At 41.2% G+C, this 24,921-nt stretch overlaps 1 protein-coding gene across 1 annotated transcript; it reads left to right on the top strand.

Moving 5' to 3' along the window:
* Positions 1–860: 860 nt before the first annotated feature.
* Positions 861–24,287, top strand: ELMOD1 (ELMO domain containing 1). The gene is made up of 10 exons (XM_058185632.1): positions 861–1,011; positions 3,496–3,524; positions 4,276–4,373; positions 8,895–9,024; positions 14,605–14,738; positions 15,493–15,561; positions 16,790–16,813; positions 19,786–19,836; positions 21,699–21,832; positions 23,863–24,287. The coding sequence occupies exons 1-10, from the start codon at positions 867–869 to the stop codon at positions 24,033–24,035; spliced, it is 987 nt and encodes a 328-aa protein (XP_058041615.1). The 5' UTR covers positions 861–866; the 3' UTR covers positions 24,036–24,287.
* The last annotated feature ends 634 nt before the right edge of the window (positions 24,288–24,921 follow it).

Below are 24,921 nucleotides of genomic sequence, written 5' to 3' on the forward strand. Positions count from 1 at the left end.
TATTAAGCCAAAATTGAACTCCCTTGTGAGGTTTAAGATTTTGACAAACCCATATAGTGTAATTTTAGCTTATTGAACCCCTTTCATTCTGGTTTAATCACTGTACCATAGTTAAGCAAACCACTGATAATTACAATGGCCTCCCAACCTTTTCAGTGGCAGGGACGGTTCCATGAAGAGAGGATTTTTGTGGACCAAAAGAGGCGTGGTTCACATATGTGTGGATGGGGCTTTGCTTGTTTGCGCAGCCTGCTTTCTAGCACGCCATAGCCCTCTGCTGGGCTGCAGAAACAGGGGTTGTGGATTAGTGATGACCTTTTAAGTCTCTTCCAGTTCTATGATTTTATAAGAATGCTTGACAAAAAAACCAGAGGAGATAAGGCTGAAGTTTTGGCGGAAGCTTTTAGGGGGCTGGTTTTATTTATAGTCTTTTGAAGATTTAACAGTCTTATTTTGCTCTTCATTTCAGCAAAAATATTATTTTTAGAGTTCTTAAAAAGGGTTTAATAAAAAAAGGCATATGAGTTGCCCATTCTGCTCTAAAATATAAAGAATGCGCTAAGGTTTTTCCTCCATAATATAGAGCAATTGCATTGCTGCAGAAATTAAGTCATGGGTGTGATAAACCTTGCCATTAGTGTCCTTTACTTTCTTCATACCCTTTAGCCCTAGCAAATTCTCAAGCATGATTATTTTGTGTTTGTGGTACTTTGGTTACCATGCTAAATCTTTTTTAAAAGTCTAACTAGAGCCGAATATTGTTCTTAAATTCAGTGAAATGCAGACATGCTGTTGCCACTGAGGATCATTTTGCTGATCAAAAAAAGGCTTTCCTGGTTTCTCATTTTAAGAATTCTTTTGACAGAATGCTTATCCAGGTATGCCTGTACTTCTATTGCAAATGCTTATGGCGCTGCCTGAAATTTGTGGCACGGAAATTGACCGGACGCTGTGAACTGCAAAGGATCTGCTATAATATCAAGCCTGGAGCTGAAAGAACCTTGAAAATTGGTAAGCACCTTTAGGGCAACTCTTAATCTTTATTTTCATTCATCATGCTCATAAAACGGTTGACTTGTTTGTTTGGTTGACAGTTCATTAATTGCCTCAAGCCTTGATTAAAGTGATCTATTATATATGAATCTAGTTTAAAGTGATTTATTATACGAACCCCATAGGGGTGGGATTCTACTGGTTCGGACCAGTTTGGGCAAACCGGTAGCTCCGACGATCAGCTGGGAGTGAACCGGTTTGGTCCAATGATCAGCTGGGTCGGCCTGCCCATCCTTGCGCTTTACTTACCTTTATCTTTGCAGCTGATTAGCGTGGGAGAACAGATTGCCGCGCCTCAGCTGTTTTAGTTCCCTAGCACTAACGCGGAACTGCACACGCGCGCGCAGCAAAGCGCATGATAACTAAACTGGTTGTTAAACTGGAAGGATCTTACCACTGGTACATCATCATAAAAACTGATGTTTCAGAACACAGGTATTCCTTGACTTACAACAGTTCATTTAGTGACTATTAATAGTTACAACAGCATTGGAAAAGCAACTTATGACCGTTTTTCACACTTATGACCATTGCAACATCTCCCTGGTCACATGATCAAAATTCAGACGCTTGGCAACTGGTTCATATTTATAACGGTTGCAGTGTCCCAGGGTCATGTGATCAGCTTTTGTGACCTTCTGACAAGCAAAGTCAACGGGAAACCCAGATTCACTTAACCATGTTACTAACTTAACAACTGTGATTCACTTAACAACTGTGGCAAGAAAGGTCAAAAAATGGGGCAAAACTCACTTAACAAATGTTTCACTTAGCAACATAAATCTTGGGCGCAGTTGTTGTCATAAGTTGAGGACTACCTATCTTTTGTTGGAAAGCATGTTTTTCTCGCCTAGACTTCCTCATCCTGCTGTCTTCCAGATGTATTGGTTTAAGAAAAGGTTTCCTCCTTAATCACAATTAAAGGCAGTGAATGAAATTTGCCACTGAAGAGTCTCATAAAATTCCATTTATCTGTGGCAAGATTCAACAGAAGACAAAAATTAGCAAGCAAGCAAACATTTTATCAAGTTGGATTCATTTATCATATTGCATCAGTTTCCTCATTAGGAGCAAACAGTGGTTGATATAGAAAAAAAAAAAACTTTCCTTGGACTATACATAGTTATTTCCAACTTTTTTCCTGCTGGAATTTAACAAGATGGATAGCAAATAGAACAAAAGCCACTGGTGTAGTTTGGGCTTCTTATCGTTAATTCTCTTTCTTCATAGTACTTGATCTAATATATGTATCCTCAACTTACAACCGTTGATTTAAGGGTGGTTCAGAATGATGAAGCCTTCCACAGCCTTGCAAAAAGCGATTTATAACTGTCTTCACGTTTAGAATAACAGAGTTGGAAGAGACCTTGGAGGTCTTCTAGTCCAACCCCCTGCTTAGGCAGGAAACCCTATACCATTTCAGACAAAATGTTATCCAATCTCTTAATTTACAACTGTCACACAACCCCCACAGTTAAATGGTCACAATTTGGGTGGTCGGCAACTACTTTGCATTTACAACCAGTTGTAGTGTCCTTTGGTCACACGATCATCATTTAAAATCTTTCCAGCCAGTTTCCAGCAAGCTACGTCAATTAGGGAAGCTGGATTTCCTTAATGACCGTGTGATTTGCTTAATGGACATTCGCTTTGTTTAAAAACCACAGTAAAAATGGTTATAAAATCAGGTCTGTTCATATGATGACTAGATTTACAAATTACAATGGAAATTCCAGTTCCAATTGTGGTTGTAAGTTGGGGACTATCTATACTTCAATAACTTTTAGCTTGTTCTGCTGTTTATCCTAAATATGAGCTTGGTTATATCGTATAATGTTTGGGGATTTGGGGATCCCAATTGGCCATCCTGCCTCAGGTTTTTGGGAATTCTAGATTAAGAGAGACAGATTGTCTTGCTGAATAAAAACATATCTTATATAACTGAGATAAACAGCTTATTTTTTTAAAAAACTTATTAATCTTTAACATCATTGATTCCCCCCCCCAAATATTTTGTATTCATGTAAGAATTCTGTTTCCTAATAAAATTTTATTTATTTTATTTTATTTTATTTGCATTTATATCCCGCCCTTCTCCGAAGACTCAGGGCGGCTTACACTATGTCAGGCAATAGTCTTCATCCAATTGTATACTATATACAAAGTTAACTTATTGCCCCCCAACAATCTGGGTCCTCATTTTACCTACCTTATAAAGGATGGAAGGCTGAGTCAACCTTGGGCCTGGTGGGACTTAAACCTGCAATATTGCAGGCAGTTGCTGTTAATAACAGGCTGCATTAGCCTGATGAGCCACCAAATCCCTCCCTTGTTCATTTTTCCTTGCTGATGAAAGCCCGTTGATAAAATATTATGTGTTTCTATTGGCCACATTGTTAAAGATGCTAAAATGTAATAAAAATTTAAATTTTTTCCCAACAGAGACATCATTGAGGAATTCAAAAAACAAGGTGGGTAAAATTATCTCTGTATTGTGTTTATTTGGTGTGACAATATTAGCTCTATGATCTATATTACAGCAGAAGTATTGTAAAAACAAACAAGAGTGAAGGAAAATCTTCAGATAACTGAAAAATATGAGACTGTGAAAAGGAAGGAAATAAAATATAACCTCTATATCTTAATAGCTTCAAGATATTTACCTCACATATTTAGATGTTCAGGAATTGATTGCCTGGTAATATTAATGCTCATTGATTTGCCTTAACAAATAGTGGTCTTTCTACCCGTATCCTTTTTGACAGCTGTCAAATATTCATGAGATGGAAATTCGAAAGTTCCTCGTGCATTAAAGACTTTCATTACTATTCTGTTTTATTGTTATTGAGTTAAAAAGAACACAGATGGTCATCTTTATTGGACACAGTGATACAAGGGTGTCCAAGGGACAAGGAGGACAAAAAACAATGGCGGACACCTTTTTATAACATGCATCATGGCTTACAAAGGGAGGGGGAGTTTCATTGTGTAATATAGCTCTCATCTTGACTTTTTTAAAACTTTCCTTGCCTCTCCCCACCCCCACCCTCAAATAGGCCCTACAAATATTTCAGTGTGGGTTTAATCATGATTTGGTATGATGCAAGCCTAAGTAACTCAGGGTTATACCCTGTTAATGTCGTTTAATAGTAGTTTCAGTAATTTATTTCTACTGCATTTCACTGTGGGAAAACTGATATATGATAAATTCTTTTTTTTCAGTTGCTCCAAAATTCCATTAGTGTTCATCCAGATGCAATTGAAAAAACGGTAGATGCCATCATAGACTTGAAAAAAATTAACCCAGATGTAAATCCGCAGTAAGTTTTAAATAAAGTGGCATTGGGGGAGAGAATGTTTCAGGCTTCATTCTTTAATTTCTTTTAAAGTTGATTTTTCCCACACATTTCCCAATGCAGTGCAGATTTTGACAAACATTTTGTGAAAGATACAGGTATTAAGAGCTGCGGTGGCACAGTGGTTAGAATATAGTACTGCAGGCCAGTGGTGGGTTTCAAAAAATGTTCTACCAGTTCTGTGGCTTGGTGGGTGTGGCATGGCTTGGTGGGCGGGGCTTGGTGGGCAGGGCAGGGGAAGGTTACTGCAAAATCCCCATTCCCTCCCAATCAGCTGGGACTCAGGAGGCAGAGAATAGTTGGGGGTGGGGCCAGTCAGAATTTTTACTACCAGTTCTCCAAACTACTCAAAATTTCCACTACCGGTTCTCCAGAACTGGTCAGAACCTGCTGAAACCCACCTCTGCTGCAGGCTACTTGTGCTGCCTGCCGGCTGCCTGCAATTTGGCAGATCAAATCTCACCTGGCTCAAGGTTGACTCAGCCTTCCATCCTTCCGAGGTCGGTAAAATGTCATTCCCCTCTGTCATGCTCCTGTGACTGCATTTTGGGTGTTTGGCAACGAAATACCTTTACAACTGGTTGCCGCATCCTGCCGGTTTGGCCAGTTTCCATAAAAAAAAAAATCCCATTTGGAAGGTTTCATGATAACCATTTGCTTAAGAGTTGCATGATTCACTTAATGACCACAGTAGTGATTTGCTTAATGACCACCATGGAAAATGGCCTAAAAGGGGTCCCGTCACATGGTTGCTTCAACTTGCAACTGCAACAACTTGCAAATGGATTTCTGGTCCCAACTGTGGTCATAAGTCAAGGACGACCTATAATTCTTTGATATGATCCCTCATGAGCTCCAGTACCACAATCTTGGATAAATAATTTCTCTTCTAAAACTGTTGATGGACAGCAATAGCAATAACACTTAGACTTATATGCCACTTTACAGTGCTTTACGGCCCTCTCTAAGCGTTTTACAGAGTCAGCATATTGCCCCCAACAATCTGGGTCCTCATTTTACCCACCTCGGAAGGATGGAAGGCTGAGTCAACCTTGAACCTGGTGAGATTCAAACTGCTGGCAGCTGGCAGTCAACAGAAGCAAACTGCAGTACTGATCATTGCGCCATATTAGCAGACACAGCTGTATCTTTCCTTGGAACCAGTTCTTTTCTTTTTTCAGATATTTTTTATTTATTTTTACTATATAAATAAAGAGCAACAATTTCAATGTCTATATAAACAGTGTGTTATCTGGGTACAGTTATTTTGAGCAATAGTCATCATCACCATCATCATGTTCATTAGTAGTGATCATATAATAATATTTTCTCAACATAATATTAAAACTTAATTGTTAATGCTAAATCATATTGATAATAAACATATAATAAACCCTCATGGTAAAATGAATCCTTCGCTTATCATTTTAAATGTTCTAACTTCTGTTTCTATTTTTTAACCATAGATAAAATGAATCCCATGTTTCAAAATAGTCCGTATCTTCCTACTCTTTAATTTCAAGTGTTAATCTGGAACCAATTCTTTACCATCACACTTTACCTTACAATCTAATGATCATTTCATATATATTGCTTAGAGTGCCCATTCAATTCTTAGTTACTCCCTTAGAAGCAAAGCAATTCCATATGTTTTTATTTCAATCAGACAAAATATACAGATTTCTGTTGTCCCCAGCAAAAGAAGAAAAAAAAAAGATTTCTTTTCAGCCACCTTTTAAAAAAGAAGGATGCAAATTACCTGTATTTTTCAGACTATAAGACGCACCTAGCTTTTGGGGAGGAAAACAAGAAAAAAAAATCTGTTTCTGCCTCCCAGCAATTTGCCACCTTGCAGCAAACAGCCAGGTCAGCTTCAGCACAGCCTGATTTAGCACAAGCAGCTGATTGGCAGTTGGATCTGCCTCCCAGAACACCGCCTATCAGCTGTTCCAGGCTGTGAGGATTGCCACCACCCATCACCTCTGTCACCACCCATCGCCACTGCTGCCTGTCGCCGCCTCCACACACCCCATTTTTGGCCTCCACACACCCCATTTTCGGCCCATTCCAGGAGGCGGTGACGGGCGGTAGCAATCCCTGCAGCCTGGAACAGCTGATAGGCGGTATTCTGGGAGGCAGATCCAACCGCCAATCAGCTGCTCGTGCTAAATCAGGCTGTACTGAAGCTGACCAGGCTGTTGTTTACTGCAAGGAGGCAAATTGCTGGGAGGCAGAGGCCGAAGGGTGGAGTGGGGCTTTGGCAACATTCGCTATATAAGACGCACAGACTTTTCCACCCACTTTGTGGGTGGGGGGAGTGTGTCTTACACACCAAAAAATACAGTAGCTGTGAGGACAAACGTCAAGGAAAACAGAAAAGATGAATTGAAAGATGGCATGTCCAGAAGTTCCTTATAGTCACATGTAAAGTTTTTTTTCTGCTGAAATAAGCAGGCAGAATGCAAAGAAAGTCAGATTCTTGAGCAGTACACATTGTCTCAAAAAATGCTGATCATCCAGGGGAAAAAGAAAAAAAAAAGAAATAGGCCACCATTCTATACTAAAATAATATAAATCTCTAGAGAGACGACTTCCGGTGTCCAGAGGCAACGGTCGTCTGGAGGCTTCTCCTGCCTCCAGTGCCCGAATCCGGCCGCCGCCGAGGCCCCTAGGGGCCAGGTGTTCCGAAAAGGACACCTGCCGCACGGACGGCTCGCCAGGGGTCTCCCAGCCGACATACAGGACTGGGGGGACCGATGCTGGCGCGTCCTAGGCTCGGCGGGGTTTGGAGGCCACGGGCCACGGCCATTATTTTGGTCGTCGCCTGGGCCGCTGTGCCCGGTGACACCGGGGCTTTGGATTTATAACTGCAGCAGCCTGGTGGTGAACAGGAGCGGAGAAGAATTGAGGAATGGAGAAGGGAAGGGATATCGGTAACGCGAGTGGAGTGCTCCGAGTGCGGGGGTTTTCTCCCCTGCGGCTGGAAGGAGCACGAGTCATTCTGGAGAGAGGAGAACTTAAAATAAGAAGATTACGGTTTTGTGGAGCTCTGGAGAAGAGGTGATGGAGAAATTTAGGAGGGAGGGTTTGAGGCCCCTCCTCTGGGGAACAGTGGTGGCGCCCAGCTTCCGCCTTCACTATGAGAATTTTGATGACATCACTTCCCTTCGGCTTCCTGGTTGACTAACTGTACTCTGGACTCGTTGCTCCTGTGAGTGCCCCCTGGTGGATCCGGAGGAAATTACAAGGATACTGTGCTTGCCTGAGGATTTTGAATTTTTTTTAAATGGCAAAGGTCAGAGACCAACTGCTGGAGAGATGGAGAGAATTCTGGAAAAGTTATCCAATATGGACAAGAAACTGGATGATTTGCAAAGAGGCCAAATGGAAATAAGAGTAGAAATTGTGACTATCCAAAAGGATTTAAAGGATACTCAACAAGTCTCAGCAGAAAATAAGCAGAAAGTGGAAGGTCTGCAGGTGAGATGCGGGCAGTGCAGAAAAGAGAGGAGATGACAGGCAATGCTGTGCTTGGACTACAGATGGATAAAATGTCTTATTTCCTTAGGTTTCAAAATTTGGAAGAAGTGGACCAAGAAGATTTGAGAGATGTTGTGACTAAATTGTTGGGAGAATTTCTTGGGAGAGGTGTTGATTTCATGAATTGGGATGTGGATCGAGTTTATAGAGTTAATTCACAATATGCACGCACGCATGCAGTTCCCAGAGAGGTTCATGTCAAATTTGTGAGAAGAGAGACGAGAGATGAAATTTTAGAAAACATAGGAGTGGGGCACTGACTTACAGGGGCAGGGAGATAGCCATTCTGAGGCAGATTCCCAGACAGGTACGTGAAATGAGAAAGAAATATTACTTTTTGTCAAGCAAATTGTACCAGAAGGGAGTAGGCTTCAGATGGCTGATGCCAGAGGGATTGATGATTTTCCGGGAGGGCATTACGAAAAAAATTAGTACAATTGCGGAGGCTACGGCCTACGTGGAGGAACACAAAGCCCTCCTGGAATCAGATGACCCAGGAATTGAAGAAGGGGAGGTTATAGACCATGGGGCGGAGGCGGCTGCCGCTGTTGCGGCCCTGGAGTTGGGTCAGGCTGAACCCAGAGTTCTGAGATCCAAAACTAGGAAGTGATAAAGATATTTGGTATTGTGTTGGTTTTCCTTATTCTCTTTTGTACGATATTCTGTTTATTCTTGACCCTTCTTTATTGCGTATGTAAGATTTGTAAACTTAGCTACTTCGTGTCACCTGTTTGCCATATGGCTGTTGTATGTGTTAAAAAATTTGAGTTAAATTCTTATCTTGTATAAGAAAAATGAAAATTTACCATACCTGATATGTATTTGTATAAACCTTTTTTGACCAATAAAAACTTTTTGAACAAAAAAAAAAAATAAAATAATATAAATCTCTCAAAGCCGAATTACTGAGTTTGCCGTGTTCTTGGCCTTATCTTTTCATTTTAGGCTAAGTGTATCTCTGCAGGCCTGCCTTTTGCAGATTGTTGGATACAGAAATCTAATTGCAGAGGTGGAAAAGCTGCGTCGAGAGCCATATGACTCTGAGGAGGATCAGCATGAAGAAATGCTTCTGAAGGTACGTGCTGGAGCTATGCTTAAAAACGAGCTTTATCTCTTAAGAAGGCCTTGAATAAAGTTACACGCTCAGAGTATTGATAAAAAGATTTCGCTGTACAGCTTTTCCTAAACTCATGGAATGATAGGAGAGCTTCTGAACTGACTGGGAAGATTTTGCTTATTTAGTTTCCAAAGATTGCAGGCAACAATGTGGTATTGTTAAAATTAGTATAACCAAGATTGTGAGAAATAGGGAAATAAAAGATAAAATGGGAAAAACCTAACTTTTGAGAGCATTATTATGGCCAATAAATCATTCTATTCTATTCTATTCTATTCTATTCTATTCTATTCTATTCTATTCTATTCTATTGCCGTTCCCATTCCCATTCATTATGGCTTCCTCTATTTAAAAATCTCTCAGAAGAACATGACTTTTCATAGTAAAGAGACGCCACGCTGAACAACTTTCACTTTTAAAGGAAGCAACATAAAAATTTATTTAATTTATTAGTATGGGCCAAATCTGTTTTCGCAAAAAAACAAAACAAAACAAAAAAAACCCCAATATTAAAGTCATTGCTCTAATGCCAGTAGACTTACTGACCAAATTCAGAGTGCTGATCATTACCTGTAAAGCAGTGGTGAAATCTACTTACCTTCCCTACTGGTTCGGAAGTGTGCACGCTGCATGCGCAGAGGGTCAAAAACAGCTTACTTCCTGGTTAAAACCAGGAAGTAACGACATCTGGGCAGGTGGGTGGAGCCTCATGCTGCCGCTGCTACCAATTTGCCTGAACCAGAGCGAACTTATAGCATTTCACCCCTGCTGTAAAGCCTTATCAATAGATCACCAGGATATATCCTGGACTAGAATTGGTTCTCCCAGGTCAGTTCAAAATTCTAGAGATGCCCTCTTTGAGAGGGCAATAGTAAGTGGCAGGGCCCCTACAGTTTGGAACATGCTACCACACAACTACATTTGGCTCCATCCCTTCCTGAATTTCCTAAGGCTATTAAGAGAATTATTGTCAGGTGCGAGAAATCAGGATAAGGTTCAAAAGTACTGCAAGTTTATTTCATGCTACCTAGACACAAGAATCTGATCTACCAATGGTCAAGGCAAATTGGTGCCTGATAAGAATCAAAGGACTTCAAAGGTGACTAGACTTATGTCTCTTACAAGGGTGTAGAGATTCCAAACTAATGATGCATTTGACCCTGCCCTCAGGCTCATCCTAGACAGCTCCTACATCTTCTTTATCCGACTGTGTCTTTGGCCTTGAACAACTATAGAGAACCATTATTATGATATTCTATTTTCGTTATATAGTTTTCTCTGTTTTAGTCTTACTTTGTTTTACATTACCCGGGGGTCTTGGTTATTTGGGACAGTTTTCAAATAAGCAAAAGAAGGCATGGAAGATGATGATGACAGACTCTTGTTATCCCACAATTAGATAACTACAATTCCACTTGCACTGGATTGACTTGAAGATCGCTAGCATTTGGCATCCTCTAGATTAGCTAAAAGGGATGTGGTGGCTTAGTGACTAAGACGCTGAGCTTGTCGATCAAAAGATCAGCAGTTCAGCGGTTCGAATCCCAAGTGCCGCGTAATGGGGTGAGCTCCGGTTACTTGTCCTAGCTTCTGCCAACCTAGCAGTTCGAAAGCACGTAAAAAATGCAAATAGAAAAATAGGGACCACCTTTGGTGGGAAGGTAACAGCTTTCCGTGCGCCTTTGGCATTGAGTCATGCTGGCCACATGACCACGGAGTCGTCTTCTGACAGTGCTGGCTCTTCGACTTTGAAACAGAGATGAGCACCGCCCCCTAGAGTTGGGAACGACTAGCACGTATGTGCGAGGGAAACTTTACCTTTACCTTTAGATTAGCTAAAATATACTCAAATTTAAGCCCAAACTGTTGGAAATGTGGTCAAAAGCAAGGATAAACTGACAATTGATTTAAAAGGAGAAATAGATTCGGAATATTACGCAATATGGGAGAAGTGGTACGATTAGATTGAGAACAGATAAATGAAAAAGAAACAGACAAAAAAGACAGAATCAAAATGTATAGTAAAAATGTATAGGATATTTTCGAATTGGAATGTTATGCTATGTAAATAGTCGCAGATATGTTTAAGATGTAAATAAGATTTGCTTATTTGTAAAAACTCAATAAAATTTAAAAAAAAGAAGAAGATGACTCAGAGGTTCCCACTGGCACAGATTGTGGCTGCCTGCCTGCCTGCCTTTAATTGTGTAGCAGATTAACACCTATTTTGCAGCCAGTCCATTTGTTGCCACAAGCTCCTGGACACAGTTCAAATGCCGGTAATTAATAGCTTGAACAAAGTTCCAAAGTAAATGAAAACTTACCAAGTATTTTTTCATACCAGTTCTCTGAAACTGAAAACATTATAGTCATTTACTTTGCCTGAATGTTGTACCTTGATGAACGTATCTTTTCTTTTATGTACACTGAGAGCATATGCACCAAGACAAATTCCTTGTGTGTCCAATCACACTTGGCCAATAAAATTCTATTCTAAAAATTCCATTCCTGGTATTCTAGCAACATTCAAACTGTGCCCTCCGGGATTCTGAGCATTCCATCAACCGAGGGCCCAGGGTAGGGGTGGAGGGGTGGCGGTTGTGATGAGGGAAGGTCTGGAGCCGAGAGAGTCCACTGTGCCTCAGATAGCCAATTGTGAATCCCTCCTTGTGAAATGGGGCCATAGGAATCAGATGGGTCTGTTGATCGTGTACCTGGCTCCTTGCTGCGTGACTACAGCCCTGCCTGAGCTACTGGAGGTGCTTGCCGGAGTGGCGGTTGAGATTCCCAGACTTTTGGTCATGGGGGATTTCAACTTGCCATCGGCCGGTTTGTCATCAACGGTGGTCCAGGAGTTCCAGGCTTCCATGATGGCCTTGGACCTGATTCAAGTAACTGATGGCCCTACACACATAGGGGGGGTCCACACTGGACTTGATTTATATCTCTGGACAGTGGTTTAATGATCTGGTATTAGGAGATTTAGTGACGGTACCTGTGTCATGGTCAGATCATTTTCTCCTCCGCCTAGACTTCTAGACCGCCGCTCACCACCGCAGGGAGACGGAACCAATGTGTTGGTTCCGTCCCAGGCGCCTGATGGACCCCGAGAGGTTCCTGACGGAGCTTGGGCCGTTCCCTGAGGATCTTGCCCACGGCATGACCGAAGAACTAGTTGCGGCCTGGGAACAGGCTGGGGCTTTGGACCGTGTCGTGCCTTTGCGGCTTCTGACCCGGCGTAGATCTCAATTGGCTCCTAGGTTCTCTGAGGAGCTGAGAGAGATGAAACGCCGGAGAAGACGCCTAGAGAGTACCTGGAGGTCCAGCCGTGCCGAGGCTGATCGGACACTAGTTAGGTCTTTTTCGAAGACCTACCTAGTGGCACTGAGGGATGCGAAACGTTCTTACGTTTCCACCCTCATTGCGTCGGCAGATAACCGTCCGGTCGCCCTGTTTCGGGTGACCCGCTCGCTCCTACATCGGGGGGGGTGGGATGACCCCTTGCAGGAACGTGCCGAGGAGTTTAATGGTTATCTATACGATAAAATCGCTCAGCTTCGGGATAGTCTGGACCAAAATTGCGATGATCCGGATGAGATGACGGAGACGCGTCTTGTTGATGTTGTTTGGGATGAGTTTGATTCTGTGGCTCTCGAGGACGTGGACAGGTTACTGGGGAGGTTACATGCCACTACATGTTTACTGGACCCGTGTCCCTCCTGGCTGGTGCTGGCCACTCAGGAGGTGACACGAGGCTGGCTCCGGGGAATTATAAATGCTTCATTGTTGGAAGGGGTTTTCCCCACCGCCTTGAAAGAGGCGGTGGTGAGACCCCTCCTCAAGAAGCCTTCCCTGGATCCAGCTATTCTGGGTAATTATCGTCCAGTCTCCAACCTTCGCTTTATGGTGAAGGTTGTAGAGAGTGGTGGCATGGCAGCTTCCCCGGTACCTGGATGAAGCTGTCTATCTAGACCCGTTCCAGTCTGGCTTCCGGTCCGGATATAGCACGGAGATACCTTTGGTCGCGTTGGTGGATGACCTCTGGAGGGCCAGGGATAGGGGTTGTTCCTCTGCCCTGGTCCTGTTAGATCTCTCAGCGGTTTTTGATACCATCGACCATGGTATCCTGCTGCACCGGTTGGAGAGTTTGGGAGTGGGAGGCACCGTTTATCGGTGGTTCTCCTCTTATCTCTCTGACCGGTCGCAGACGGTGTTGACAGGAGGGCAGAGATCGACCGTGAGGCGCCTTACTTGTGGGATGCCTCAGGGGTCGATTCTCTCGCCTCTCCTGTTCAACATCTATATGAAGCCATTGGGCGAGGTCATCAGTGGCTTCGGGGTGAGTTACCAGTTGTACGCTGATGATACTCAGCTGTACTTTTTCCCCGGGCCACCCCAACGAAGCCGTCGAAGTGCTGTCCCAGTGCCTGGAAGCCGTACGGATCTGGATGGGGAGAAACAGACTCAGGCTCAATCCATCCAAGACGGAGTGGCTGTGGATGCCGGCACCCCAGTACAGTCAGCTGCAACCGCGACTGACTGTTGGGGGCGAGTCATTGGCCCCAACAGAAAGGGTGCGCAACTTGGGCGTTCTCCTGGATGGACGGCTGTCGTTTGAAGACCACTTGGCGGCCGTCTCCAGGAGAACCTTTTGCCTGGTTCGCCAGTTGCGCCCCTTTTTTGACCGGGATGCCTTATGCACAGTCACTCACGCTCTTGTCACTTCTCGTCTGGATTATTGCAATGCTCTCTACATGGGGCTACCCCTGAAGTGCACTCGGAGGCTTCAGTTAGTCCAGAATGCAGCTGCGCGGGTGATTGAGGGAGCCACACGTAACACCGCTCCTGCGCAGTCTGCACTGGCTACCTGTTTTTAATTTTAATAATTTTAACTGGGGTATTTTATTTTTGGGTCAAATTTGACGGTTTTAATTTTCGGCCAATTATATAATATGTTATTTTAACTGATGTTTTAATTTGTATATTCCACTGTTTTAATCTGGCTGTACACTGCCCTGAGTCCTTCGGGAGAAGGGCGGTATAAAAATCTAAATAATAAATAAATAAATAAATAAAATAAACATTCTGAATCTTAAGCCCTGGCAGAGGCATGAATATCCATTTTTTTGAACAGCACAGTCTCCTCTATGACAGGCCCTGATATGCTCTTACAAAATTAGCATAAGGGAGAAAAAAAATCCCTTTATAGCTAATGGTGTTTACAGCCATTCTATGATTTGCGGCTTTGCCTAGAGGTTTGTGCCAAGCTAGAGAAAATAACTATGGAGGCCTGATCAGGATTCTTGCACCATTTCTGAATTAAAGCAAATCAGATTTCCCAGAGGCCACGTTTGAAATGTTTGCAGTGTCAAGGAGAAAGCCTTGCTGATTTTTAGTTGGCACATCGCCCCAGGATCCTTCAATACCATGCATAACAATGAAGGCAAAGCCAATAAGGTCGGGGTTCTTTTTTTATAAAAAAAAATCATTGCACGCAATGTGTTATAATCGACCTGTGATTTTCTTTTACTTCCAAAGCTGTGGAAATGCTTGAAACCTGATTCTCCTTTGGCAGCTCGGATTTCCAAGCAGTGGTGTGAAATTGGTTTCCAAGGTGATGATCCTAAAACAGATTTTAGAGGAATGGGGCTCCTGGGCTTGTATAACTTGCTGTAAGTATATTTTTGTTTCTTTCACGTAATGCATTAAAAGTAGACATTGTATTTTCTTTCTTTTCTTTTCTTGAAAAAAAATCCAGCCTTTGTCAAGAAAACTATTTTTCAAACGCTTGGGTAGTCTGACTTCAGTTGATTGCAACTATTTGTCCCTGTGTAGATGATAATTTCTTTAAATCAGCACAACAGCACCTACAATGTAGGAAAACAGGGGTTTAGTTTTTAAACACAACAATTACAATGTCAGCAGTTTTTTTAATAGGAATATCAGATCTCTGCCTTTTCCACCCATGGTGCTCATATATAGTGATTTTGGTTTCAGCTGGTGTACGTTCCCATTTGTTTCTGGACAAGTTAAGCATATTTCCTGGTATGCATTTGGTTAGATCAGTGGTTCTCAACTTTTTCTTCACCATGGAGCTCCTTAACATCCTTTGTGGCCATGGACCTCCAAGACTTAATTCAAGATTTAAATCATAATATTTCTTCAAGCCGTCATGGAACCCCTGTGATGACATCGTAGCCCCCCCAGGGGTCCACAGACCATGGGTTGAGAATCACTGGGGTAGATTATTTTTAACAGGAGTGTACTTCATTTATTCCATTGCGTGTGGTGCAGCGGAAAGAACAGGTCTCAGTTTTTTTACACACACGAAGTGGTTTGTCTGTTCATTCTATGAATATCCAGGTGTTCCAGATGTTGAAAAATATATACCTGTCATGTATATGTGTTTTTCCCTCTCCCTTCTAGATACTTTGCTGAGCATGATGGACCTGCAGCTCAGCAAATACTCTTAGACTCTCTTCAGCCCAAATATAGGTAATGTTTGAAGCTGGAATTGGCAACAGCATCTAATAAATCATTTGAAAGATCAGTTTGCATCCTTTTTTTCCCTTGATGTTAAATACTCTGCTTTTCTTGCATTCTTTTACTTGGGGGTTGGGGCGAGGATGGGATAAAATGCTTTGCTTTGACATATTTATTTCATTAACAAATCATGAACATGAATCCACGTTTAGACTTTTTTTTTTACTTCTTTTCTTTTCTTGAAAAAATCCAGCCTTTGTCAAGAAAACTATTTTTCAAACGCTTGGGTAGTCTGACTTCAGTTCATTGCAACTATTTGTCCCTGTGTAGATGATAATTTCTTTAAATCAGCACAACAGCACCTACAATGTAGGAAAACAGGGGTTTAGTTTTTAAACACAACAATTACAATGTCAGCAGTTTTTTTAATAGGAATATCAGATCTCTGCCTTTTCCACCCATGGTGCTCATATATAGTGATTTTGGTTTCAGCTGGTGTACGTTCCCATTTGTTTCTGGACAAGTTAAGCATATTTCCTGGTATGCATTTGGTTAGATCAGTGGTTCTCAACTTTTTCTTCACCATGGAGCTCCTTAACTTCTTTTGTGGCCATGGACCTCCAAGACTTAATTCAAGATTTAAATCATAAATTTCTTCAAACCGTCATGGAACCCTTATGATGACATCGTAGCTCCCCCCCAGGGTCCACAGACCACGGGTTGAGAATCACTGGGGTAGATTATTTTTAACAGGAATGTACTTCATTTATTCCATTGTGTGTGGTGCAGCGGAAAGAACAGGTCTCAGTTTTTTTACATACACGAAGTGGTTTGTCTGTTCATTCTATGAATATCCAGGTGTTCCAGATGTTGAAAAATATATACCTGTCATGTATATGTGTTTTTCCCTCTCCCTTCTAGATACTTTGCTGAGCATGATGGACCTGCAGCTCAGCAAATACTCTTAGACTCTCTTCAGCCCAAATATAGGTAATGTTTGAAGCTGGAATTGGCAACAGCATCTAATAAATCATTTGAAATATCAGTTTGCATCCTTTTTTTCCCTTGATGTTAAATACTCTGCTTTTCTTGCATTCTTTTACTTGGGGGTTGGGGCGAGGATGGGATAAAATGCTTTGCTTTGACATATTTATTTCATTAACAAATCATGAACATGAATCCACGTTTAGACTTTTTTTTTACTTCTTTTCTTTTTCTTTTTTCATCTTTCACAATCAAGGGAAATCACTAAAGAGGAAATAAGGTATATATACATATATTTCTTTTCTATTTTATAAGCTTTGAACTGAAGTTTGGAAACAGACGTGAAGGAGATCCAGAGGGATAAACTAAAACAAAATCTGGGAAGTTAGCTCCACTGAAAATCAGACATTATATAAATTAATTACTATTGGTGGTAGTGGTGGTGGTCGCACAGACAGCCAGGTGTTTAGATTGGATTTGGCATTTTTGTCCACATATCGAGTCACTCCCATTTTGTTTAATAATATTAAAGGTATAATCCCAGGATGTAAACTGTTCCAAGTAAAGCTGCCTTTGCAATTGACTAATGATGTCAATTCTGATATTGTTCAAGTGGTGCTCCTGTTACTGTGGCATTGCATCCAAGATGCCTATTGTTACTATTATTAAAGACCCTGAAGGCTTCCTTACAAGAAGACCTTGGTAAGGGAGAAAGGAGTGATTGCATACTCTAGGTGCAAATGAGGACAAAGAAGGAGGTCAGGCAATAAAAAGAACCAAGAAAGAAAGGTTGAAAGAAAGAAATACGTTTTCTCTACCACAGATAAGGCTGAAGAGGATAATATAATGGAAGTTTAAAAGTGTGTGTGTAAAAGTGTAAATATTCTGAAGATTTCTCAGATTAAAAAAATGCAAAATCTTATTTCTAAGAGGGCAGGTCTCCATCTAATAGATTTAAGTTATAGAAAGCTATATTTTGCCTTAATCATATGATAAACTTCTGCTTAGAAGTTTCAACAGCATCAACATTCTTCTCTGTTTCAGGATTTTATTCATCTGTGAGGTTTGAGTAGATTCCATGGTCTCCTCTCAAACCTGTTTGTAAGTCCCCTCAAGGGGGGGATACTTTTTTTGGGTTGGGTTGACTTCTGGGGCATTTCCTGAGGCTCAGATGAGCGCTCAAGAGGAGAAGGGGTTTCTTCTTCTCCGTATGCTAGATCAGCAAGCTTTGGACAGCAGGACATCTTCAAAAGGACCTTTCTTACTGGTAGAAATAACAAAGCAGGTTCATAGTAGAAAAGAGAATCCCTCAGATATCTACCTCAGATATCCCCACAACAACTACATTGCATTGTAACATATCAATTAATAATCCTACTTTAGTATACTATATAGTTCCAGTTCTTATTTTTGTAAAAAAAAAAACACACACACAATAGCTGAGAATGCTGGATTCAAAAATTATATTGAAGAAATATACTGAATGTTGAATGTGACTTGTTAATTTTGCTTTCAAGGGAAAAAGTTGGCCTATTTCTCTATTTTAGAGGACAAATTAGACTTTATTAGAAATCAGAATATACTCCTTTCCACCTAACAAGACGAAGTCATACTTCATCTTCCAAAAGACAAACAGGAGCTTCAAATCTTCCTATTATTCTGTCTCAATGTCTCTGTGCTAGAGATTTTAATTCAGAATTAGTTTTGCAGACATGCATGTAATTCTCCAATAAAAAGCATCCATGAAAGAGGGAGGGGGGGAGAGAGAGAGATTAGCTAGGTAGAGTACCTAATTCCAGTTGACTATGGGCCTCTCATGACTTAAAAACAAGCTGACAGAAGAGAATATTTGCAGCTCAGGGCTGAACTGTGAGGTCCTTGGTACTCTCTGAGCTTGATTGTTTTCCTGCAGACCTTTCATTACCAAACTAGGTAATATAATCAGAGCTACTGATGATGCTACCTAGTTTGGTAATGAAATGTCTGAAAGAAAACAACCAAGTTCAGAGAGCATCAATGACTTCACAGTTCCATCCTGAGTTACAAATATTCTTGGGGGTTATTGATGTTTAAAAGTTAAAGGAAATTGTATAATATATCTCCTCTAACTGAAAGTTTAGTAATCTAGAAACAGAATAACAGAGTTGGAGGGACCTTGGAGTCCAACCCCCTGCTGAAACACTACTGAGCATTTCTAATATTAACTCTAGCTATCCAAGATGTCTTAGTGTAGTTTCTACCATTTCATCAATGACAAGCTTTTCTTTCCAGGAAAGTGTTGAATAATTGTCATGCAAATTGTAATAATATAATCATCATTCTCCATCTTAGTGCCCCTCCTTTCCCCTCCTGTATCCAGAGAAGGTCATTACATTACAATCTATCTATAAGATCTGTAACTGGGTTTATTTTCCTTTTAGGCAGGTTAAGATGGGGTGGGGGAGTAAAATAGATTCGAAATCACTCCTTCCTCTTTTAACAATCTTCTCACATAAGAAGCCTCCTGAGATGCAGCCTATCTTGCTTGAGGACTTAAGGCAGCTTGGTGACCCAGCTGGGGGGAGGGGAGGGGAGAACCGGGCCACGTGATTGATAGTTGAGCTCACGTGGCCCAGTTGTGAATAGGCCACGGTCTGGTAGTGGGCCGGAGCCCTGGGGGTTGGGATTATGTGTTATTTGTCCATTTTCCCCCCTATTTTTAATGATACTGAAAACTGTGATTTCCCATCCAGATTTAGGGGAATTTACTTTTCAAATTCAGATGAATACATTATCAGGGAATGTGGGACATCACATGTCAACTAGTTTTCAGATATTTTAAAAACAATTCCACATGAAGGCAATACATTTTCCTCTCTTCTTCTTCCAATCAGAAAATGTTATTTTCTCTTACTTTTTCAAGTGATTTGCCTTAGGCTGCAGTCAGACTTGCAAAAATGTGGAAAGAAATATAGAACATTTATATTTTCCCCCTCTCCTTAGTGTACTCTAATTTTTAGGCTGTCTGAAGGATCAGTGTCTGACAAAAGAGGATCAGTCTCAGAAACATTTTAACACGAAGAAACATTTTAACACTGATAGGTTTATAAGACAAACAAGTTAAATTGGCTTCAGAGATAAACAATTTAAAAGCCCCACTCAAAAGACAGAATAAAATGCTAGCAACCTGATTAGCTTTTCCATTGAGGTGGCATACTGTAGGGGGAAGACGGTTTTTCATTTGTAAACCAATTCTTCATTTAACTTTTTCAGCAAATATAGCAAGACTGAGTGGGAGAAGAAAAAATTTGACAAAGCTATTGGGTAAGTGCTGCATTCCAAACGAGAAATCTCATTAAAGTCATCCTCATTTGCTGATAATTTTGTAATTAAATCCCTGCTCGGCCTGCTTTCCATAAAATTGTAGAAGGGGATTTCTTTATCTTCCAGAAATACAGTTCGTTTTTCGAAGGCATTGATGAGATAAGATGTATAATGTGATAAGAACACTATTTAGGTGTTGATTTTAATAAGCTCCATGCTGTCTTCCATTGGGGGGTTATGAGCATAGTTTAGTGCAGGGGTCTCCAACCTTGGCCACTTTGAGACTTGTGGACTTCAACTCCCAGAGTTCCTCAGCCAGCAAAGCAAAGCAAAGCTGGCTGAGGAACTCTGGAAGTTGAAGTCCACAAGTCTTAAAGTGGCCAAGGTTGGAGACCCCTGGTTTAGTGGTTAGTTCCCATGATGGACTGGAACAAATTCAGGATTGATTGGTTGGTTATGTGCCATCAAGTTGTTGACTCTTAGGATCTGCACAGGGGTGATATTCACTTACTTTCCCTACTACTTTGCAAATGTCTACACATGCGCCCAGCCTTCCGCCCGGCCATACTTACCTCATGCCTCCCACCAACCCGTACGCTCACACAGAGAGGGTCTTCTCAGGGTGCCGTCCGCCAAACAATGTTGGCTGGCGGCCCCCAGGTGCAGGGCCTTCTCTGTGGGAGCTCCTACGCTCTGGAACGAACTTCCCCCTGGATTACATCAAGTGCCTGATCTTCGGACCTTTTGCCGTGAGCTGAAAACGCACTTATTTATTCAAGCGGGACTGGCTTAATAGTTTTAAATTTTTAACTGGGGTTTTATTATTTTAGGGTTCAAAATTTTAAATTTTAAATTTTTAATGTTGGCCATTTTTTCTAATATACTCGGTTTTAAATTGTTGTTTTAATTGTATATTTTTTATGTTTTTTATCTTTTGGCTGTACACCGTCCTGAGTCCCTTGGGAGAAGGGCGGTATAAAAATTAAATAAATAAATAAATAATAAATAAATAAATACTTTGCTGGTATGCACATGTTCTGCACATGCGCCCAGCCTAAAAAACCTGCCTAAATAGGATGCCATAGAGCCAGGGCAGGTGGGTGGGTGGGTAGCTCTCAAATTTGGATATGTGACTTGCAAAGATGCTGCAGTGTTCATAAAGGAGAGGACTGGCTGTAAATCCATTTTTCAGCACTGTCATAACTGCAGTTGTTAAATGAATGGTTGTAAGTTGAGGACTACCTGTATACTCTTTGCCAATCATGCTGTGATATTGGGTTGGGGGTGGGGGGTGGAGAGTAATGTCAGGGTTCCAAGGAACACCCCCAATGAAATAAAGCTCTGAGGCTTGAGGTTCCTCAAAGTTCCAATTTATTAGAGATGTCATGTTGGCACAGCTGGGAAAACCCAAATCTGAAAGCTTCCAGGTTTTCCACACCCAGTTGACAGTTCACAGCCCTACCCCACACCCACAAGTTCATCACATTGTCCAATCAACTCTTCATGCTCAATTGGATACAATCTTCAGGCAATCTACATCAGACACAGGCAAAAGTCGTTAAATACGGAATATTGTTATGACTAACTTTCTACTGCTCCAATAACAACCCCCTCCCAACTTCCCCAGCTAAAAATTGTGGCAGTTAAGAAGCAAAAAGAAAAGTGCCTTCCAAAATGACACATGAGACAGGAAGTAGACATTCAGAAAAAGATGGCAAATTCAAACTTTCATAATGGCATGCAATTGAAGCTGAAAAAAGAAACCCTTTAGTTAGAGAGAAATGACTGTGGATTTTCTAGATGTCATAGTCCCATCCACTTTAGTTTCATTCCTTGCAATCCAGTTTCTATATTTCTTGCAGATATTCCTTTGCTATTGTTGGCATCAACATAACAGAACTTGCATACAACCTGCTTGTAAGCGGTGCTCTGAAGACACATTTCTACAATGTTGCTCCAGAAGCACCAACGTTAACCCATTTCCAGCAAACCTTTTGTGAGTATTTGTGTGTGGGGGGGGATGATTTCTCTGTGTAAGAGAGAATGATTGCACTTGTGTATGTATGCGTGTGCACAATTTTTCTTCAATTCCCAAGGGAACAATTACACAAAACGTCGTTGCATTCCACTGAATGAAATATATTAAATATATTAATATATATTAATATATTAAAACTAATATAGGTTCTTAGAATGACCAACATTTGGCAGGAATAGATCTGTTTCAGGAAAAATAAGCCAATTTGTTTTATGCAAAATCTCATAAAAAATGAACATTTCCCCCATGTTGGCTAAAGTTGACTTGTCTTCCATAAAAAAAAAAAAACCAGTTTTGAAATGTCCCCCAGATCCCACTTTTCTGTGTATTGTTTGATGATTAAATCCTTTGTGACTGTTGGGGAATTTTTAACATTATTCAGGACGACTTGCCCAAATGTGACCTTAAGACAACACGTTGGTATGATTTGCCAAGGCCAGCAGATGGTGCTGTTTTATTTCTGCCACCATCAAATACTCATTTTTAACTCTTGTCTTCCAATTCTGCCCCTTCCTTACTGTTTCTATAATAACATGGACTTTGGCTACCTCAGGATTTCAACATATTGCAGAATTCCTTTTGTTGTTTCAGATCAAGCTTCCATTCACTAAGCAAAGCCAAGTTTCAAGAGAAAGAAGTCATGCATTTCAGGGGATTTTTTCCCCCAAAATGTCTCCTTGGGGACCTTTTGACTAATGTGAAATACACTAAATAGGTCAAATTCTGACTAATGTTGCATTCATTCATTGCTACGGGCTTTTATTGCCTTTTCCTGTGTGAAGCTTAGCCATCACCAGTAACAACTGAAGAAGAATTTTTGGTACTCCCAATTTCTATTTATCTAAAATTGCTAAATACGAAGGGTTGATGCATACAGTGCTTTCAAAATGGAACATGCATATAGGTCAGTAATGGTAAACCTTTTCGGCACCAAGTGCCCAAACTGGAATGCATGTGTGCATGTGCGCACATGCGTGTGCCAGAAACCCAAAGATCAGCTGGCCGGTGCACGTGCCCACAGAGGGCTCTGCGTGCCACAGGTTCGCCATCACAGGTATAGGTAGTCCTTGACTTAACCATCATAATTGAACCTGCCATTATGGTCGCAAGTCACAGATGGTCATTAAGCGGGTCACCATATGACTCAGCCTGATTTTACAATCCTTTTTTTGCAGCAAAATACCATGGTCATGAAATGAATGTTGCTGTTGTAAAGTGAACCTATGGCTCACCGTGAGGTTTCATTCATTCATTCATTCAATTTCTATAGCCACCCAATGTAACCAAATGACTCTGGGAGGCTTTTTGCCAGAAACCACAAGCAAACACCAGCAAAAAGTCGTAAATCATGGTTATGGAATGTCAGGACACTGCAAATGCAGGCCAGATGCCAAGCACCCAAAATATGGTCATGTGACTGCGTGGGGGCCTGACTATCAAAATTTTGAATCTGGGCTGTAAGTAGATTTTCTGGGATCTGACAGAAAATTCAAATAGTCATTAAGTGATAGATCAAGTCAAGAACTACTAATTATAAACCTGCCAAAAGATAGGGGTGTGTGTGTATGTCCGTGCTGGCTGGGGAATTCTGGAAGTTGAAGTCCACAAGTCTTAAAGCTGCCAAGGTTGGAGACCCCTGCACTAAAATACTGCAACATTAAAATGTCTGTAATTCTATCTGCATTTTTAAGAACATGCAGCACACATGGCTTTTTTTTTCCAAACGAGTCCTTTTCACCTGTCTTGCGTGCATGAGGGCAGAGATTTACGAGAATCCATCTGGGCTGACTTGCCTTCAGCAGCGCTTCCTGCAGTTCGTATTCTCCCACGTTCATACTATTGCCAAAGAAAGTCATAGCGTTCAGTGACATTTGGATTAGGTTACATTTAGAAGAAGCATAGCAAAACTGTTTATGCCTCGAAGGAAAACCCCAATTCACTTGAATTCAAAAATCCGTTGGTTTGTTGTTGTTGTTTTGTCCCCATAGGCTACTTGATGCATGAATTTCATAAATTCTGGATTGAAGAGGATCCCCTGGACATAATGGAGTTCAATCGGGTGCGAGAGAAATTCTACAAACGGATTATCAGGCAGCTGCAGAATCCGAATATGGCGTTATGCCCTCACTTCGCTGCCTCGGAAAGCTTGATCAACCTGTAGCCATTCCCATGGTTTGATTTGGAAACACTGCCTGGTTCTTGTGTTGCGCCACCATCTAGAGATAAATTGCTGAATGCATTGAATGATCACGGCAAGTGCATGCCTGCTTCTTGACGCAGTATTCATTTCTCGCGCTCTCTTTCAGGAACCGCCTCCCACTGCTCCGATGGAGAGCCTGGTCACTGTCAAAGAGCGCTCATATTTGCAATATCTTGCAGTGTTAAACATTTTGAATTGATGTCCTGTGTTTGTTTCTTTCCTTTCTTTTAAGCCGATATGTCTCAAACTTGGCAGCTTTCAGATGTGTGGACTTCAACTCCCAGAATTCCCCAACCAGCCCCTTCCGCCTGGGGAATTCTGGGAGTTGGAGTTCACACATCTGAAAGCTGCCATGATTGGGACACATTTTTTAGGTTCTTACCTCTTCCTTTTGCTACTGCATATTTCATTTAATTAAAGAACTGTATTTCTGTAGCTGGGTGGGGGATATATTTTTTTTGTTTATATAGACAGAATAGTTCAGTTGGAAACTTGTACTGTGAATACCTTTTAACTTATTCATTTTGTTTTATGATAACTCTTTTCTTTTTAAAAAGTGGGTTGTAAGTCAACTTTTTTCAGTCCTGTTTAACTGAATGGCACTGAAGTGAAAAGGACTGAAAAATGCTTGCATTAAATTGGTCTCATGCATTTGAATATTATTTAGAAGACAGTGTACATGACTTCAGCCTAATCTTGACAAAATACATTAAACGTAACAATTTTTCCCTCATGCAGACATGCATGCTTCATGAAAAAAAAAACACAATAGTAAGATTTGTAATAAAAAATGTGTGAATAATTTTGTCATACATAAAGAATTTATAATGAGGCTACGATGGCAGGG

This window comes from Ahaetulla prasina, chromosome 5 (assembly GCF_028640845.1).
Source record: "Ahaetulla prasina isolate Xishuangbanna chromosome 5, ASM2864084v1, whole genome shotgun sequence".
NCBI lineage: Eukaryota > Metazoa > Chordata > Lepidosauria > Squamata > Colubridae > Ahaetulla > Ahaetulla prasina.

Coding starts and splice junctions, on each gene's coding strand:
- ELMOD1 (XM_058185632.1), top strand. CDS start 867: ATGCTTATCCAGGTATGCCTGTACTTCTATTGCAAATGCTTATGGCGC. Junction 16,814..19,785: donor ATCACTAAAGAGGAAATAAG/GTATATATACAT, acceptor TAACTTTTTCAG/CAAATATAGCAAGACTGAGT. Junction 21,833..23,862: donor CCATTTCCAGCAAACCTTTT/GTGAGTATTTGT, acceptor TTGTCCCCATAG/GCTACTTGATGCATGAATTT.